At 43.0% G+C, this 18,922-nt stretch overlaps 1 protein-coding gene across 1 annotated transcript; it reads left to right on the top strand.

Annotated features, from left to right (window-relative positions):
* The first annotated feature begins 8,062 nt into the window (after window positions 1-8,062).
* Window positions 8,063-18,480, top strand: phactr1 (phosphatase and actin regulator 1). The gene is given in 12 exon segments (XM_080473442.1): window positions 8,063-8,210; window positions 10,978-11,058; window positions 11,800-11,919; window positions 11,999-12,201; window positions 12,203-12,537; window positions 12,688-12,890; window positions 13,464-13,620; window positions 14,605-14,660; window positions 14,751-14,812; window positions 14,908-15,048; window positions 15,495-15,571; window positions 17,421-18,480. Coding segments are annotated over 12 exon segments (1,590 nt in total). The 5' UTR covers window positions 8,063-8,071; the 3' UTR covers window positions 17,437-18,480.
* The last annotated feature ends 442 nt before the right edge of the window (window positions 18,481-18,922 follow it).

The following is an 18,922-nucleotide window of genomic DNA, read 5'->3' as shown; positions in this document are numbered from 1 at the left end:
ATTGATGTTCTTTTATATACAAATCAATTTTTTTTAAATAATGAATCTGTTTATGTCTCACATGGAATCCACAAAAGAAAAGGTCAATTACATGTATATAAATTAGGTTAGAGATTTCAAAATTCATTTCTGAATCAAACAAAATTTACTTTTTCAGTCTTTGGGTTCAATTAGAGATAGAAAATGAAATTAAAGTTATTACACCCAACCATTTATTGTAAAAGTATTTGATGCTGTTCTGGCTTTTTTTTTTTTTTTTTTAAACTTACATATTTATTGAGTTATTTAGTAACACTTTATTTGTTTATTTATTTATTTATTTAATTGTTTATTTATTTATTTATTTATTTATTTCGATTGTAGTCCTTTTCAGGAGTATTTGTATTATTTTCACGTATACTCTGCCCCACAACAAAGAAAAACTTTAAAGTTTAAATTGAATGTTTATTATGGGACTGTTCTACCGATCATAAAGATAAAATTGGACTGTACTTCGCCCTGAGGGAGGATTTTTGTTTTTATTTGGCTCCACGTCCCCAAATGTTCCTCTGCTTCACCCTGATTGGCTGAACCAGCCGCTCAGAGCATCACTGCACTGTGATTGGCTGGAGGACTTTTGATCAAGCTGACGTCACACACATTCAATACATCCTGTAGTACACGGTCCTTTCAAAATAAAGTCGAGCACGAGTTTTTTTTTTATATTATTTTATTTTTATTTATTTTTTAATTTTAAATTAGGATAAAATGGAATAGAATAGAAACACATTATTAATTAGTTTACAGTGCTGCTCTACACAGAAAAGAACAGAATTAATAGGTTTGAATTTAAAATAATGATAAGAAAACATGCATACTAAATATGTATTTTAAATTCTAATATATACAGGGCTAAGCGGTGAATAGTATAAGAATGGAGATTAAAATGAATAGAAAAACTCAACAAGCACTATTTACTAAGGAGTTATAGATTTATATGGACACGGGAACGAAGGAAGAAGACCTTCAACTTAGTGTAACAGATGTTGACGGCTTCAGTCCTTCCTCAAGGGCTTCAGTGTTCTTCACCCAGTCCAGTTTATTGTCTATATATATGTCCAGATATTTGTCGTCCTCCACAAGGTTCACACTGGCCTCCTGGATAAAGACGGTGTCTTTGTAAAACAGTGTTTATTTAATGGTTTCAGACTCCAATAAGCTGCCGTCCACTTCAGGCAACATCTGTTCTTTGAAGAGCCACTTAACGGGCTCATTTTAAAATTCACTTTCTAAAGGTTTTCCAGCAGTAAGTAAGAAGTACTTCCTCCTCTTCCCCAGATGGGCATGTGTGGGCGGAGCCAGTCCAGCTCACACAGACACAGCAGATTCTGAATGCAGCTCCTATGATCCAATATTCAAAAGGAGGAAAATCAAGGAGAAGAAATAAACTTTGAATACTGAAGGTTTTTGGACCGACCAGATTCAATTCAATTCAATTCAATTCAATTTTATTTGTAAAGCGCTAAATCACATCAACAAACATCTCAAAGCGCTCTTACAATGATAGAGTACAACAGGACCCAACTAAACCCTTCCAAAGCAAGCAGGTGTAACAAGCAACAGTGGCCAGGAAAAACTCCCTCGCATGGAGAGAAGTTCAAGAACTCCCTCTTCAGGAAGAAACCGTGGGGCGGACTCTAGACTCTGGAAGGACGGCCATCCGCCTTGACCGGTTGGGGGGAGAAGTACATGGGATAGGACAGGGAGAGAGAGGAAAAGAAGAGGGAGAGAGAGAGTGGCAGACAGGCCAGATAAGTACAAATACTAAGAAAAGTCTATGATGAGCGTTGGTCTGATGATGAGCCAATCTCAGTCTGGAGTTTAAAGGCCGTGCCGTTGCGGTGGGGTCCCGGTGCTGTGGGGGGGTCCCGGTGCTGTGGTGGGGTCGGGTAGTAGGACCGTCGTAACTCCACTCTGTGAGTCTTGGGTCTGATCCCCTGGATCCTGCTCCCCTCCTGTCAGGATCTGGTGGCTCCAGTAATGTTGTTACACAGAGAGAAAGAAAGAAAGACAAGAAACAGAACCTCCAAATGTAGAGTTCCTCCCTTTAACGGGAGAGAAAAAATCCCCTCAGCAGTCTAGGCCTATAGCAGCTCAACTTAGTGGTCCTATTTTATTCCTATTTTATTCCTAAGGATAAGCTTTATCAAATAGGAATGTTTTTAGTCTACTCTTAAATAAACTAATGGTGTCGGCCTTTCGGACCGAGGCTGGTAGTTGATTCCAGAGTAAAGGAGCCATATGGCTGAAACTCCTGCCTCCTGTTTTACTTTTATGGACTTTAGGGATTACCAACAGTCCTGCATCCACGTGAAAGTATTGAAAGGATAGTATGATTCCTTTAAAGATGTTGTCATCGCTGGTGGAGGCTCTTATTGTGACAGTGACTTCCGGTGATGTGTGTATATATGGCGGCGGCTTGCCGGTGGTGGACCGACCTGCGGACCGTTTGAAATCCGGTAAACCGGGTCGTAGGGGCCACACACGGCCGACATGGCGGGCAGCGACAGCGGCGTGACCCGCTGGCTCCGGCCGGGCTCCGCGGGGACCGAGCGCCGGCAGTCGTGGAAGCGGGGGGTGATGCTCTCCTGCCTGGCGGGGACTGAGGAGAAGGAGGAGCGGCGGTTCCGGTCGCTTCCCCCCGCCGCGCGCTTCGCGACCCGCGGACACTTCGGGAAGGAGATCAAGCACATCTGCAGCAACTGCCGCGGAGCGGAGCCGCTGGACGGTGAGACGAGCCGGTCACGGTTATCTGCCCTCGGTGGCCCGTTAGAATGAACCGGACGGTCGGTTCAGCTTCTTCCAGGGTCAGTCCCGGTTCACCTCCACCCTCTGCCGGTCCAATATCAGAGAAATAAGAGAAAAACATTAATCTGACGATCTCATTTTAATGTTGGAGCCACAGACAACTTCATTACATTGATTTAAATATTGATCATAATATCCTTTTAAAAGTTAAACCTTTTTGTTGTTTTGGCGCAAAATATACCTGGAAAAAAAAAAAACTATAGTTTCACAATTATTATTGTAAATAACGATAATCTCAACATGAAGACAGTTTTATGTATTTTTTAACTCTTTATTTTACGTTGAGCATTTTTTACATAATATACAATAAAAGCAAACACAGAACAAAACAAACAGAAGATAGTAGGGATACATGTGTATTCATAGTAAATAGAAAGTAGGAGTCCACACTTCCCTTGAAGAAAACATAAAACACTTTTCCCAGTTTAGTTTTTTCAAAAAGTCACTTCTATTTCTTATCCAGAGAGTATTTGTGTAAACACCTTTAACCACCTTTGGGCCAGTTTGTTGCTGATCACTGTTTTGCAGCCAATAAGCAAAGTATCACGCAGGTACCACCAACTCTCCACAAATACTTCGTATGAAGATCATTTTAATGATCCTTTCTGTTGCAAAATACAATAAAATGCCAATTTGTAGAAAAGCTGTTGCATTGTGGGAGTTTTTACAAACCCTGACAGTGTGGCTTTGACGTTTTGTTTGTATTTGTTTATAAAGTGCTTTTCACAGATAAAAAAATAAAAGTGCATATAATGGGACCGATAAAAACAAAACATAAGAACTTCATGAAATACATAGAAAAAGTGGGAAATTCATTTCCTCAAAAGTTCTCAGGAAATTTGTTGAACTTTCTACAATTTGCCGGGGTGGTTTGTCCGGATTGAAACCCCCAGGCTTCGTGTTGGACAGTCCCGGTGTAGGAAGTTTTGTGAACTTTATGTTTTAAGAAATGATTGTCAATCCTACAGAAATGCACACGGGCGATGGTCAATAAGAGAACTTCTCACTTTTGTGTGATTTTGTTCCAGTTTAATTTTATATTGGCAAGAAATGCATCTAATGTTGTCTTTGTCCACTTTAATGTCCTTTAATCGAACTCTGGGGTTCATTTTTGAGGAATTCTATTGAAAAGATTTAAGTCCACAAAAGTCACTTCTTCAAAGAAAAAAGGGCGCGATACGGTTTTTTTATCCAATCTGCTGCGGAAATAATCGGATTAATTATTTTCCCATAGATGCTGCACAGATTGAAAACTTGCAAAGAAAACTGAGCTGTTGTGTTTAATATCTTCATGCGTTTTCTATTGTGCAGCATCTATGTGATGCAGCTTTTGCATCCATATTTGGACTTTTGCATTCGTCTTGGGCGTATTGAGTCCTTTGACAAGAATGGAAAAGTAATCCAAATCATGCAAAGACTCTGTAGTTACATATTATATTATGGTTTCGGCATTTTCATCGTGTGCGACACATTTGAACCTCCTATGAGAATTAGTCTTGTTTCTTTTGCACTCCTGTGTTGTTGAAGTTGTATTAATGTTGACCCGTCCAGGCCTCCGTACAAGAGAACTTTTCAATGTCCTCTTCTTGTCGTGTCCCGTTCTGTCACTGCTCCTTTAATTCATGTTGTTAGTGTGCATTAGTGTTTTTTTTGTTTTTCTTCTCGGGGGGTACACCGATACCAGTATCAACTCTTAACACTGGAGGGAGTACTTGTACTGGTACTCGCAAGTTCCCGGATATGACTCGTGGAGTTCTAAGTGAACTGATGCGTCGGCAAGAGAGGAAGAGGGATATTCGTTGTTTGGAGTTTCATTAATATTAACAAAAGTTAAACCGTAAACGACGTTCTGACAAAATATCCAGAGGAAGAGAAAGTTCGTACAACACCAACAGCTTTCTAATTTCCAAGTAAGCATACGAGTATGGTACATACAGTATTCATATATTGCACATACATTTTAAATACCCATGGAGAAGAAGAATAAAAAAACAAGAAGCAAAAAAACAAAGACTCTCCATCCTCTTCCTCCTATTATTAGTCTTTTGTCATAAAAAAAAACAAACAAATACAAACAAATAACTTTTTCAAGTTCCAGTTTTCCCAGCCGCACTCCACACAGGCTGAGTATTGAAGGTTTTTCGAAAACCTTCCATCTAAATAAGAAATGGCGGGAAAAGAAAGATGGATGCCTTCAGTATCTTTCCTATACTGTATTTCTACTTCTGTACCTCTTTAACCAAGTGCCGCAGCACACACAACTCCAAAACTTCAAAATAATGTGAGGAAGTAGTACTCAAATAAAGCACTTTAACCCGATGTTGCTCAGTAGTTTTAACTGCTCGACATGTAACTCCGACCCCATGCTACATGCTACATGCTACAGAGTTTCAGGCTCACACAGCAGTGATGCTACATGCTACAGAGTTTCAGGCTCACACAGCAGTGATGCTACATGCTACAGAGTTTCAGGCTCACACAGCGGTGATGCTACATGCTACAGAGTTTCAGGCTCACACAGCGGTGATGCTACATGCTAAGTGCTACAGAGTTTCAGGCTCACACAGTGGTGATGCTACATGCTACAGAGTTTCAGGCTCACACAGCGGTGATGCTACATGCAAAGTGCTACAGAGTTTCAGGCTCACACAGCGGTGATGCTACATGCTAAGTTCTACAGAGTTTCAGGCTCACACAGCGGTGATGCTACAGAGTTTCAGGCTCACACAGCGGTGATGCTACATGCTAAGTGCTACAGAGTTTTAGGCTCACACAGCGGTGATGCTACATGCTAAGTGCTACAGAGTTTTAGGCTCACACAGCGGTGATGCTACAGAGTTTCAGGCTCACACAGCGGTGATGCGACATGCTAAATGCTAGAGTTTCAGGCTCACACAGCGGTGATGCTACATGCTAAATGCTACAGAGTTTCAGGCTCACACAGCGGTGATGCTACATGCTACAGAGTTTCAGGCTCACACAGCGGTGATGCTACATGATTGAAGTCTGACTGACACTCATTAACAGCGAGCTTCGTCCACATCGAGACCTAGTTCTCGTACTCCTTTTAAAAAGTGGCGTCATCACCTCCCAGCGAAACATTGGTGAGTTTTTTTGTACAAATGTCATTTCATTTGGGGGGTGGGGGGGTTTTAGGAGAGCCGGGGGTCATGGTGAAGGAATGTCTCCCCGCAGTGCGAGTCCGAGTCCTCCGACTCGCACTTCCAGTCGTCCGTGGATAAAATCCGGAGCCGTTCTCAGACTTTATTTGTAGAGCAAAGTTCCCGTGTGCTCACTTGACAGTCACACTGGGGTGCGACTCCCACCAGCCACACGCCGTCCGCTGACTGGACAGAGCGTCGGGGGAGGGGGCGGGCCTGGACGTTGTTGTCCTCGCTGGTAGTTTGTTTCTTTGTTTGTTTGTTTTTTGGTGCAACTTTTCGAAAACTGCTGCTGTTGTGCACCACGGCCGTAGTAGATGTTTGTTCTGCACATGATGCTCAGTCGATGGACAATAAGAACAACGTTTGTCGTGACTCCATGTCCATGTTCTCCTGGGACTGGGTGGTTTTATTTTGACAGTCCAACTTAGTCGTCTGTCCACGTTCTCTCATTGTTAATGTTCACAGCAAATTGTTCTCTGCTGTGTGTGTGTGTGGTTTTATTACAAAAACAAACAACAGCACCTACTAGTGGCCCAACACGAAAACATAGTTTTCAGTGTTTCTGCCTTTTTAAAAATGTCACTTTTCTAAAACCAAAACGATGCGTTTTCACTTGAAACCTTGACGTGTAAACGAGGACGGGTTGGTTTAGTGAAATAAAAAATGAAAAAGTAGCTTTTATCTTGTTAGACTCTGCAGTTAGAAATCACGTGGGATGACTTTTATTTTATTTAGTTTTATTTACACAGGTAATCTGAGACGCAGTCTCATTTATAAGAGCGCTGCTCTGGACGGAAGATGCTTGGTCACAAACACCCAGATCTACTTTACAATATGCAAACATAAAAACACAAACTCAGACCTGCAGCGACAAATGAATCCGGTTTGGTCTGGAACGATTTTACTGCCGAAGTTTATTGATTTTCGTGGAGAATCAAGCGTTTCGTCGCTCCACAGCAGAAGGTTTGGACCCACCAGGGAATCCAACCGCTGATTAATAATATTGATTAATAATATTGATTAATAATATTGATTAATAATATTGATTAATATGACGGCCAGTGGATCTGAAGGCTTCATAAAACCATCACGTTTCTTCTTCCCGCTGCTGAAACTCGTCAGGAATTAAACTTGTGTTGTAGAATTTAAGTCGATTCTATTAAAACTATCCACGTAGTCCAGCTCTCTCCGTTACTCTGACCTTAGTATATTTTGTATAACATCAGCTGCTTGAAGAAATGCTTTTATTTTTGCAGTTTTCTACCTTCTGGTGAGTCGTTTTAAGAGTCGTGACATTGAGCTGAGCTCAGCGACTCGGTGGAGTAGTGGTTTGCTCTGCCGCCTCACGGCAACGATCCTCCAGTTTATCTCATTGTTCTTCTTCTCATTATTTTTTTCTTGTTTAGTTATTTAATTTGTCTTTATTTCATCTCTTTTTTGGGGGGGGGGCGGTCCTTTTAATCTTTATTTGATGGTGTTTGTCGTTTTTGTTTTCTTTTTCAGCCGTTGTTGTTTTTAGCGTTTATCTCTAACCTTGTTTTGTTTTATCGTCTTCATCCTTTTCCAACTTCTTTTTTCCTTTTTTTTTTTCCTTTTGTCATTCGTCCTTTTCCTCCCATCTTTTTAAGACCTTTATTTTGTCCTTCTTCTTTTTTTGTTGTTTTTTTGGTGTCCTTTGTCTTTTTTTCTTTTTGTTGGTTTTTGTTTTCTTTTAGGTCTTTGCCATTTTTAGTGTTTGTCTTTTTTTCTTTGTCTTTTATGTCTTCTTCTTTCTGCATTTTTATCTTCTGTCTTTTCTGTCTCCTAATTTGTTTCCATCTTTTTTCATGTTCTTTCATGTTCTTTCATGTTCTTTCATGTTCTTCACCATCCAAAGACTTTTTAGTTAATTTGTGTGTGTCCTGCACCTTGACCTTTGACCTGGTCTGATGAAACGTGTCGATCGCTGGTGGAAACCTGAAGCACCGTTAATGATCGAAGCTCCTCATCTAATGAGTGTTTGTTTGTTTGTTTGTTTGTTTTTTTTAAATCCAGCCGAGGAGGTGGAGAGGCTGGCAGCCATGCGCTCCGACTCGCTGGTCCCCGGCACGCACACGCCTCCCATCCGGCGGCGAAGCAAATTCGCCACACTGGGACGCATCTTCAAGCCGTGGAAGTGGAGGAAGAAGAAAAGCGAGAAGTTCAAGCAGACGTCTGCAGGTGAGCGACGTGGAGCGGCGTGGAGCGGCGTTGCTGAGTCCCCGGACTTGCGATAGCAGATAAACGCCTCCCCCGGTGCAGTGGGCGGCTCGGCCGTGATCGATGGCGGCACCCAGCCGCTGATTCTGTCGGCTCGTATTTAACGACCACTTGAAAATGAATATACGCTGACCTGTGTTGCCAGATATGGCAGGTATCCCCAAAATGGGGCAGCCAAAGTCTTTCACCTTTTAACTTTGTTTATTTCATGTATTTGTGTGTTTATGGCTTGTTTGTTTTTTTTACACATAATAGTTTTTGGGTTTTAACATGATTCCTACACAGGCTGCTTTTTATTGAGGTGTTTGGGCTGGAAACTGAATCACATCTGGCAACCCGGGTGCTGACCGCGTGTCATCCATATTTACTTCTGTCAACGAGCCTTAGTCATACAAGTTTCAAGCATATCGCCTATAAAACTGAGATATTCCTATTGACTAAATTCATGTCCTTGAAAGCAAATTGTGATAAACCAGGAACAAGAAAACAAACATGTCCTTTTACAAACATCCACCTTTATGCGCCTCGGTTCTGACACTTAATTCCAGGTTAATTCCAGGCTCTGAAGCCGTGGAAGAGCCTGGAATTAATCTTGGCTGCAGCAACAAATTAGCTTTAAATGTAGATCGTCAGCCTCTTTGTTCGCTCTTTATCTGTGAATTGCCTCCTCGTTCAGAGCGCCTCGCCGAGCAAACTACAGCCTGGTCACATACGTCCGTCTCCCAGCGACGACACCCTGCGAGCAGGCAGCTGTGAAACCCGTCGGTTTGGACGTAGAGTCGCCGTCTCTCGGCTGGCCGCACCGTCGTACATCCTCTTCTCGGTGAGCGCCGCCACCAACGGGCGGCAGAGAGACAAGCTGTTCTCCCAGCTGTCGGAGCAGCTCGACGCTTTTTTATTTATTTATTTATTTATTTATTTATTTTAATCACCGAAATGTGTCTGCTTCCAAACACACACACACACAGGCGACACATTTTATTGTGGTGGTACGCACTGAGCTGGAGCTCTGCCACCGTTCGGTCGTGGTTCATCATGTGAGCATGTGTGGCTCATTACGGTTTCACGCTCGCGCTCTGGGTAGAATTCAACAAATGTCAAAGGACTTCTTTGGGCACAATGAGTTGGTCTTATTAGTGTGTGTTGTAATTCAATGTGGAGTTTGTTGCTCTAGGTGTTTTGTTTTTTTCTGCCAAATAATGTGACGGGCAAAAACAAGCGCGTGCGTCAGCGCAGCCTCATTAACCCTGAGCCCTTCATATTCCCTGGATTCCACCTTTTCCCATGATCCGTCTCTTCTTCGGCATCGCCGCCTCCGTCGGTATCGCGTCACACTTCGTCCTCAAGAAAGCTGGGCTTGACCCAAACTCCCCTAGTAGCTCCTGCACAAGTTTAAGACTCTGGAACGGTTTGTTGCTGCCGAAGGGGAAGATCCCTAAATCTGGGACGCTCAACATCTTCATACTTCTTGACCTTCCACCAACATCACCCTCCTCACCTGGTTCAAATCCCGCTTCATCAACAGACGAGAGTTTTTCCGGATCACTAGTTGCACCTCATCCACTGTCCCACGGTGTCCCACAAGGTGCTGTGCTCGGTCCCCAACAACTTTTTGTTTATTCATCTGTCCCTCTCTACGATATCGTCCATGGCTACAACCTCAATTTCAAGGGTTTATGCTGATGATATTCAATTGTGAATCTCTGCCTAAATCATTTTTCGGAGTCACTGGCTGCACTAAAGATGAATGAATAACCAAGTTCCTTCAACCAGATATTGTTAAAAACTGCACCCAGAGCAGATTGCTGCTCTATAAGGGCCCGTTTGCACAGCAGTGACTTGATGAAAACTTTTGTTGCCTTTTCAGTGTCGGACTACACAACGGTGGTCGGAGCCACTGGAGACAGAACTTTTTGGAAACTTCTTCCAAAGGTGGAACTTTTTGACAAGGGCTCTGTCGAAAACGACGCTGCTACTGCGCATACGCACCACGGCAGTAATAAATACTTGTTGCGAATGCTCAGTAGAGGGACAATCCGAACATTGTTTCCTCCAGAGTGTAATGACTCACAGTCCTTATTCTCCTGGGACTTGGTAGTTTTATTTTGAAAGTCATCGTAATAACAATCCAAATTGGTCGTCTGTCCACCAGAATGTCTGTTTTCTCCCGTGGTTAATGTTTACAGCATGTTGTTCTCTGCTGAATGTGTGTGTGTGTGTGTGTGTGTGTGTGGTTTTATTTTGAAAAACAACCACACCCACGAGTGGCTCAACATTAAATCTACATTATTTCCTGCCGTTGCAAAAATGCTTGAAACTTTTTTCCAAAAACATAGTTCAGCCTCTTTTTAAATCGGGCGGAACTCTTAACTTTTTGCTTGGATTTGTTGTTTATTTTCATGAGTTAATTGAACAGTCGGCCTCGTGTCTGAACCATCCATCCATCCATCCATCCACTTCTCCCTCTTATCCGTTTCCGGGTGGTGGGGGTGTCGGTCTGAGCACCGTCACCCAGATCACATTGCACCATTAAGAACCTTCCTGCAGGTGGAGAGCCCCCGGGAAGGTGGCGCCCGGCGAGGGACACGAACCCTCTACCTTGAGACTGAGAGTCTCCTGCTCTACCAACTGAGCGAGCCGGGGGCTGTGTCTGAATTTAGAAGTTGAAGGGGTTCAAAGTTAATTCCCGCCGCCCTCCTCATGACGTCTCGTCTTCTGCTTTCCTCAGTGCTGGAGAGAAAAATGTCGACTCGGCAGAGCAGAGAGGAGCTCATCAAGAAAGGCCTGCTGAAGGAGGTTTACGAGAAAGGTGAGGGTTGAACATGAAACATGAAACGACCACCGAATGCAGCATGAAAAAAAATTATGTAGAAATAAATTACAGCTATCAACGAAAAAGTAGGTATCTTTAATAGAATGTATAAATGTAGTTATAGTCTGAATGAATTATACATGCTAATTTAACAAAAATCTTAACTGTTAAAAATATTTTCATATTGAATAGATAATATGTTGTATTTACAATTGGATTTGAGCAAAACATGAAAACACCACATTTGATTTAAATCAATGGAAACAATTTAAATAGTGAATTGAACTAGAATTAGAAGTATTTCATAGTTAAATTTAATGTCATAAGTCTGTCAAAAAAATGTAATAATGAAAATCAAATGATTAAAAAAATTAATTAGATAAATTATTCTAACACATGAAATAAAGTGACTTTAATATCAGGATCAAAACCCTTTTATTGTCATTATGCTTCTAAACCCAAAAAGCAATTAATAAATTCAAATACATTGTATTTAAGTGTTTTTTTATATATATATATTTATATATATAAATATATAAGTAGCAGACGCTCACTTTCAGTTGGGTTGAATCAGTAATATTTAGCAGATTTGCTTGAACATTTTAAAATGACATAAACTTATTTGATATTTTTGTGTCGGTGCAGTTTGCACAGACATTCCAATGAGCTCAGAAAACTGAATCACTTCCCCGACTCGTGTTTCACCTCTTCCTCCTCCTCGTCTTGGTGTCTCTGCAGACGGCGCCTGTCCTGCGGTCCGTGAGGAGGTGAAGATGGAGAACGGGCGCTCGCCGTTGCTCGGCTCCGGCCTGTCGGACTCTGAAGGTGCCGAGCTGATGGCGGCGGCGGCGGCTGGAGGTGGGCAGCGCAGCCTCAGGACCGCCGTCACCACCGCGCCGGGCCGCATCCTGACTGGCTTCCTGTTTTTCACCCTCAGGGCCGCCGGAATTTCAAATGGCAACCGACAGCGGAGACCACGCACAGAAATCCAACCAGGCTCCGCCCACAAAGAAATCCACGCCGTATCCGCCCGAGGGCGGCGACTCGACCCTCTCCAGACCGCCCACGCTACACAAACAGCCGCCTGCGCTGCCGCCGAAACCTTTCAGCAGGCTGACCAATCACATCACAGGTGGGGTTTCTCTTGGCGCACGCCCGCTTCGGCTTCGGCGCGTCTCTTTGTGACGTATCCCACGATCCTCCCTCTCGCACAGACGGCGCTCCGGTGAAGCTGCCGTGCATGGCGGTGAAACTGTCTCCTCCTCTACCTCCAAAGAAGCTCATGATCTCCATGCCGGCGGGGAGCGTGGAGCCCTCTTCCATCGCCTTCCAGAAGTGCCCGGCCCCTCCCGGCCACGCCGCCATGGCCGGACACTCGCTGCCGTACGGGACGCTGCCCGTCCCTCTTCACCCGCCCAGCCGCATCATCGAGGAGCTGAACAAGACGCTGGCCCTCACCATGCAGAGGTTTGAGAAGTGAGTGTAAAGCTGCTGCTCAGGACGAACATGCAGACTGCACGCCATGAGGAACACCACTGACGCACGTTGGACGGAGGTCAAACTCCACCCCCCACAAACCCGGTGAGTTCACGCCTCTGACCTTTGCCCTTTCCCGCCGGCCTCCAGCTCCATGATGCACACCGTTCCCACGGTGATGACCGGCTGCGAGGACAACAAGGAGAACCTCCCCAACCAGGCGGACTACGAGGAGCTGCCGGCCATGTACAAAAACGAGGACGAGGACGAAGAGGAGGAGGAGGAGGAGGAGGACGATGAGGAAGACGATGAGGAAGATGAGGAAGAAGATGAAGACGATACACTGTTGACTAGTAAGCTACTTCCTCTTTTCCTCCGTAGCTTTCTGACTCGTGTCGGGGCTTCCTGTCCAGTTTGTGTTGATGGTGATCAGGTCGCATGGAGCGCGAGGGACTCCGGTTCGATTCTCGACGGCGGCTTTACCTGTTTGGAAGTGGGACAGTGGGATTCGAGCCAGAGCCCCGGGGTGGGGCTCAGATTCTGAGTCTGAGAGTCCGCTTTGGTCGAGGCGCTCAGGTGGAAGGTACACGTGGGGAAACCCCCGGCGGAGTGTGTTTGTAGAGTGGAGAGTCGTGTTGCTTTTCATCATGACGTACCGTCGCCATTCGTCTGATTCAGAGCTTTAGAGTCCACACATGATTCCATCCGTCTTCTCAAACTGCTGTGTCCATATGACGGCAGGCTGAGGGTATAGACGCGCTTCACCGGGTCCAATTAACCTCAAATCCGTATTTTTCAGGGCTGTGGAAGGAAACCGGAATACCCGGTGGGAAGTTCCCACGCGTATATTCCCAAACAGCCTCCCCTTTGCTCCGCGTCGCCGTTTGTATCTTTGATCCTTTTCCTCTTTGCTCTGTCCGCCTCAGGCACGCTCGCCATGAAGGTCCTACGGAAAGACTCCCTGGCCATCAAGCTGAGTAACCGTCCGTCCAAGAGAGAGCTGGAGGACAAGAACATCCTGCCGCTGCAGTCGGACCAGGAGAGACTCGAGTTCCGGCAGCAAACGGCCACCAAGCTGACCAGGTGAGTTATGGGTCGCCAGCGGGTTTGGGTTTTAATATTTCTGTTACTTTTCTCATCCTCTTTTCAATCCTGTATCAAGTTAAGCTTCTTGTTATTCCTGAGGTCGGTTCAGTCACTCACTGCAAGACTCCAACTGAGGCTTGTTTCCTTTTCTTTGTGAGGCCGTGTTCTTCAGGCAAAAACTGTTTTGTTTGGGCGACGTGAACATGACCAACGAGAACTAGACTTCACCCTCTGCTGTTTTTATCGCAATGCTTTTTTTTTTAATTCCACCAATTTAATCCGTCACATGTTTCTCCATTTTTAACATTCTCATGAGGCGTCATACAGTCCCTGCCGTCCACAGATGATGTGTCCCGATTGTTTCAAATGATGGATGATGAGGAGATAAAGGTCAACGTGAGCGGAGGGGGGAATAAAAAACAGTGCAGGGCTGAAAACGTGGGTTGAATCTGTCTGAAGAGGGGGAAAAAGACGTAGTTATGTGGCGGTGGTATAGTGGTGCTTTTAGCCGACAATCAGCCTTCTGTATTTTCTTTATCGCTGTGACATTTTTTTCTTGCGTTTTCAGTCAAATCCAGCAGTAATGGAGGTTTTTCTGTGGGACCGTAACAACATTCTGTTGTCATACTGTGGCGTCTAGTGGTCACAGCTGGTATTACAGCTATTTTTTTACGCATAAGTCACTTCTTCATTTAAATCGCAGAAGTTGCAAAACGAATAAATTCAATTACTCAAAGATTGAGTATGAGTTATGCGAGTGTAACTGTCATTAACATTGTTTTCATTGACAACTGTTAGTTTAGCCTAAATAGAAAGTCACAGTTGTATCTGCAGCTTCCAGTGACGACTTTCATGAGTAACGTCTCCTGCTTCACATTCAACACGGATGATCTGAAAGCCTCAACTTATTAAGATTAGGTAAAAATAGTCTTTCTTAAAATAGGTACTTTTTTTTTTTTCTTCTTCTTCTTCTTCCTCCAGGCGGTTGAGTCAAAGGCCGACAGCAGAAGAGCTGGAACAGAGGAACATCCTCAAACGTACGTCAGCGTCCATAAAACAAGAAAAAAAGAGTCATGAATAAACCTGAATATTAACCAGAACGTTTTTTTTGTTTTGTTTGTTTTTAGCTCGAAACGATCAGGAGGAGCAGGAGGAGAAGAGGGAGATCAAGAGACATTTACTGACGAAGGTAAGAGGAAACGTAACGACGGAGAATCTCCGGAACAGAAATGCGATTTTTTTTTTTTTTTTAACACCGAATTGATTTATTTTCCCATCATGCAGCTGAGCCAGAGGCCCACTGTGGAGGAGCTGCGAGAGGCGAAGATCCTCATCCGGTTCAGCGACTACGTGGAGGTGGCCGAGGCTCAGGACTACGACAGGAGGGCAGACAAGCCGTGGACTCGGCTCACCGCTGCAGACAAGGTCCGTTCAACAGGACGGACATCGGAGGGCGCCAGCGAGCACATGTGACTGATGTATCTGATTTGATAACTTATAGCCCTGGCAGATATTGGACACACACACACACACACACACACACACACACACACACACTCACCACTACTCAGAAAGCTCATAGATGATAGACAAATGACGCTACAGACACACATCTCAATATGGACACACAAAATATCTTTGTACACACACAAATATTCCAACAGACACAATGATATATCTGTACAAACACAGATAGCTTTGTAGACACAAATCTATAAGAACACAAACTTTTAAGTACATCGACCTTTTTCAATTTTTCAAATTTCTATGCACGTCAGTGGACACACACACGTATCTTATTACACACGATTACTGACACATATACCCATTATATATGTGTGTGTGTGTGTGTGTGTGTGTGTGTGTTGCAGGCTGCCATCCGTAAGGAGCTGAATGAGTTCAAAAGCACAGAGATGGAGGTTCACGAGTCGAGCCGTCACCTGACCAGGTGAGAGGAAACCTCACCGGCGCTCTGCTCCTCTCTCACCGTTCAGTTGGTTCTTACGAGCAGCCAGGAAATGTATTCAGGCGTGTTTCACAACAGTATGAAGTTTGAATGCGTCTCGTCCCACCCAGCATCAAAAATATAAAATCTTCATGTTAACAGATTGTATAACAATAAATAATTCCAAAGTCTTGACAAGCAGTAGAATGAACATATCAATTTCTAGAAATCCATTTCTACACTATTAGTTTTAAAGTTGTCTTATCGTGTTTTCACACACTTCTTGATATAGAAAACTACATAAAACTCCAAGACAAGTTATGTCAAATTTTCTTATTTCTCTCAACAGCTTTGGGAATATTTGCTCAGACTATTACAGCTGCCATTAAAACTTTTGCCTGAACATAAAGCAGGAGGCCAACCTGGCTGTAAAACGGGTTTACTCTAAATAGAAATATTCTACATGGTAATATTTTCTAGCAGTTTAACTCCTAATTAGGAGCTTCAGACAAAAATATGAGATCATTTTTTAAAATATAAAATCCTTTTATTTCTGTTAAGATTTGTACCATTTAGATACAATTTCATATATATGAAGGAGTTTCTTTTAAGTACCACTAGAGGGAGCTCTCATTATAGTTTGACAAGTTAATGACAGTATCATAACATTATAAATTAATTTTTTCCACAGCACAATCTTGATTTTTAAAAAAAAAAAAAAGGGGGGGAATATATTATCTCATCAACCAATACAAAAAGGAATAACACTTTTTACTGAATACAAATACTTTCATTTGAGCACAGAGTACTGAAGTACTTTTACTGGCTCTTGAAATTCTTCTTTTCCTCAATATAAAAATGCCAACACTCGATCAAATTGTCTTTATGTCTTTTAAGGAGTGTTGACTTTGTTCACAGAGCCATAGTGGCAATAACAAAAGTATAAGAAACCTTTAAAAAGTTGAGTTTTCTGCATTAATAGGTCATAAGAGGTGCTTGAGTCCAGTGATTTGAGTCTTTATTGAGCTAATCCATTAAAACGTCCAGCACTTATGAAAATAGTAAGTAATAGTAACAAGGTGTGTGCTGTTCACCGCCATACTGCCACTACTAGGTACGTTCAAATGGAAGTATCCCTGGTATTGTGTGTGTATAAGAGAGAGGGGGCGGATATGTACATGTAATATCAGTAATAGTTCAAAAGTATCAAAGTACCAGTAAAAGTGGGAAAAGTATAATCAAAGTACCAATTATGGTTAAAGTATGAAAAAATAATACCAGTAATGGTGAAAAAGTATGAATAAAGTACCAATAATGGTTAAAGAATAAATATAGTACCAATAAGTGAAAAAGCGTCTTTAAAACATTACTGGTCATTTTGTGATACTTTTCCACTTTTACTGGTATTTCATTAAGTATAAATAAAGTACCAATAATATTGAAAAATGATCAATAAAGTACCAATAAGTGCTTCCAGTCCCACGCAGAAGAAACAGTAAGGCCGGGCTGGAGGATAGTAATGCAGTATTTGCAGCAGGTACATGTAACAACATCCAGGGATTCTCAGGAGAAACAGACGGAGGAATAAACGACTTTCACTTCTCCTCCTTCTGCAGCTTTTCTTTCTCTTTTTAAACAAGTTCTAAACTTTGGTTTAAGATAAAAAGCCTCTGGTTTATCAACACGAGAGTGAATCTGCAGCAGATCCACAGTTTTGATCAGAAACTTCCTGCTGAAGATCAATGGAGGTTAATGGATCAAAGATTTGATTTTGTAAAGAAAACGTGTTTCACTCAAACATTCTGCTGTTTTACCTCTTGCGTCTTTATTTGGCTCGTCTCTCCTCCTGCAGGTTTCACCGGCCATAACGAGTCAGAACGCCACGTTGGAGCGCCGCCATGTTTATTTTCCTCAGCGCGTCCGTCCTACTGCGCCGCGTTGGTTTCGCCAAACGAAACAAACTGTCGCCCCTCGACTGTCATCTCTGCTCGGCGGAGGTTTTTCTCAAGACTTCTTGATATTCAAAAGCGTCTACTTGTCTTTTTTTTTTTTTTTATGATGGAAGGATTTCTTTACACCTCTTGTGTTTTGGAGCAAGGCGGCGGGACGCCGGGACACGGAGCTGTGCCAGACTCCAGGACGAAAGGTGGACTCGTTTGTCTTCTTGCCTTTTTTTTCTTTCTTTTTTCGGAAAAAGGGGGAAGAGAAGAAGAGGGGTCGTTTCTCATTCTGCCGGAGGAACGGCGACATCAAACAGTTCACGCTGTTCAGCCAGCGGAGTCTTGAAGCCAAAACACAAACTTCACACTCCTCTTCTGGGCCGTCTGTTTTCAGGAGACTTCACTTTCAAACCAAAGCAGCTGTGTGTGTGTGTGTGTGTGTGTGTGTGTGTGTGTGTGTGTGTGTGTGTGTGTGTGTGTGTGTGTGTGTGTGTGTGTGTGTGTGTGTGTGTGTGTGTGTGTGTGTGTGTGTGTGTGTGTGTGTGTGTGTGTGTGTGTGTGTGTGTGTGTGTGTGTGTGTGTGTCTCACCGGCTGTTTACAGGGATTAAAAAAAAAAAAAACTTTGCCAAATCACACAGATTATCGTCTGTTGACACTTTTTTTTTTTCTGCCGCCTCAGTTTGTATTTCCATTGTTTACAGTTGTGTGTGTGTGTGTGTGTGTGTGTGTGTGTGTGTGTGTGTGTGTGTGTGTGTGTGTGTGTGTGTGTGTGTGTGTGTGTGTGTGTGTGTGTGTGTGTGTGTGTGTGTGTGGCATCGGTAAGGCCGCCGGCGTTTGGAGAGTAAAAGAAAATATTCTCAGAAATCTAAGAGGATGTACATATAGTGAGGAGTTTTTTGTAAAGCATGTGGGTATTAATTTATTGTGAGTCTTCTATGATGTATGCAGTTTCTTAAAGAAATAAAATTATGAAAGAACAACTTGGCTGTCTCGCTCTCTCTCTCTCTAATATATAAATGAAATATTTAGGTCCCAGTTTTACTTTTTGATGTACATCTCTATTACGTTGGCAAAACCATTCTCAAGGAAATTCGTCCCCCGGGTTTCTTTACATCTTCCTGTCACGGGGCATTGTGTCACAAGATCTGGTTTCTACACACTAACAAAAATTCATCAGGAGAAAAATAATAAAACCAAATGGTCACGTTGAGGATTGTAATCTTTTTGCCTTGCCTTTTAACGAGGCAGGAAAACAAGAATGATTTAATCTATGATTTCGATTTGATCACTGGATATTGATTTGAGAGGGTTTTTTTCAATGAAAACTTAGTCTAAGTTGCATTTGCTGCATTTTAACTGATTCTATTTGATGTCAAAATACAGATGGTAAAAAAGTATGACGTTGCCATGGTG

The sequence above is a fragment of the Lipophrys pholis genome (genome assembly GCF_963383615.2).
Source record: "Lipophrys pholis genome assembly, chromosome: 10".
NCBI lineage: Eukaryota > Metazoa > Chordata > Actinopteri > Blenniiformes > Blenniidae > Lipophrys > Lipophrys pholis.
This window is presented reverse-complemented; position numbering and strand designations above follow the sequence as displayed.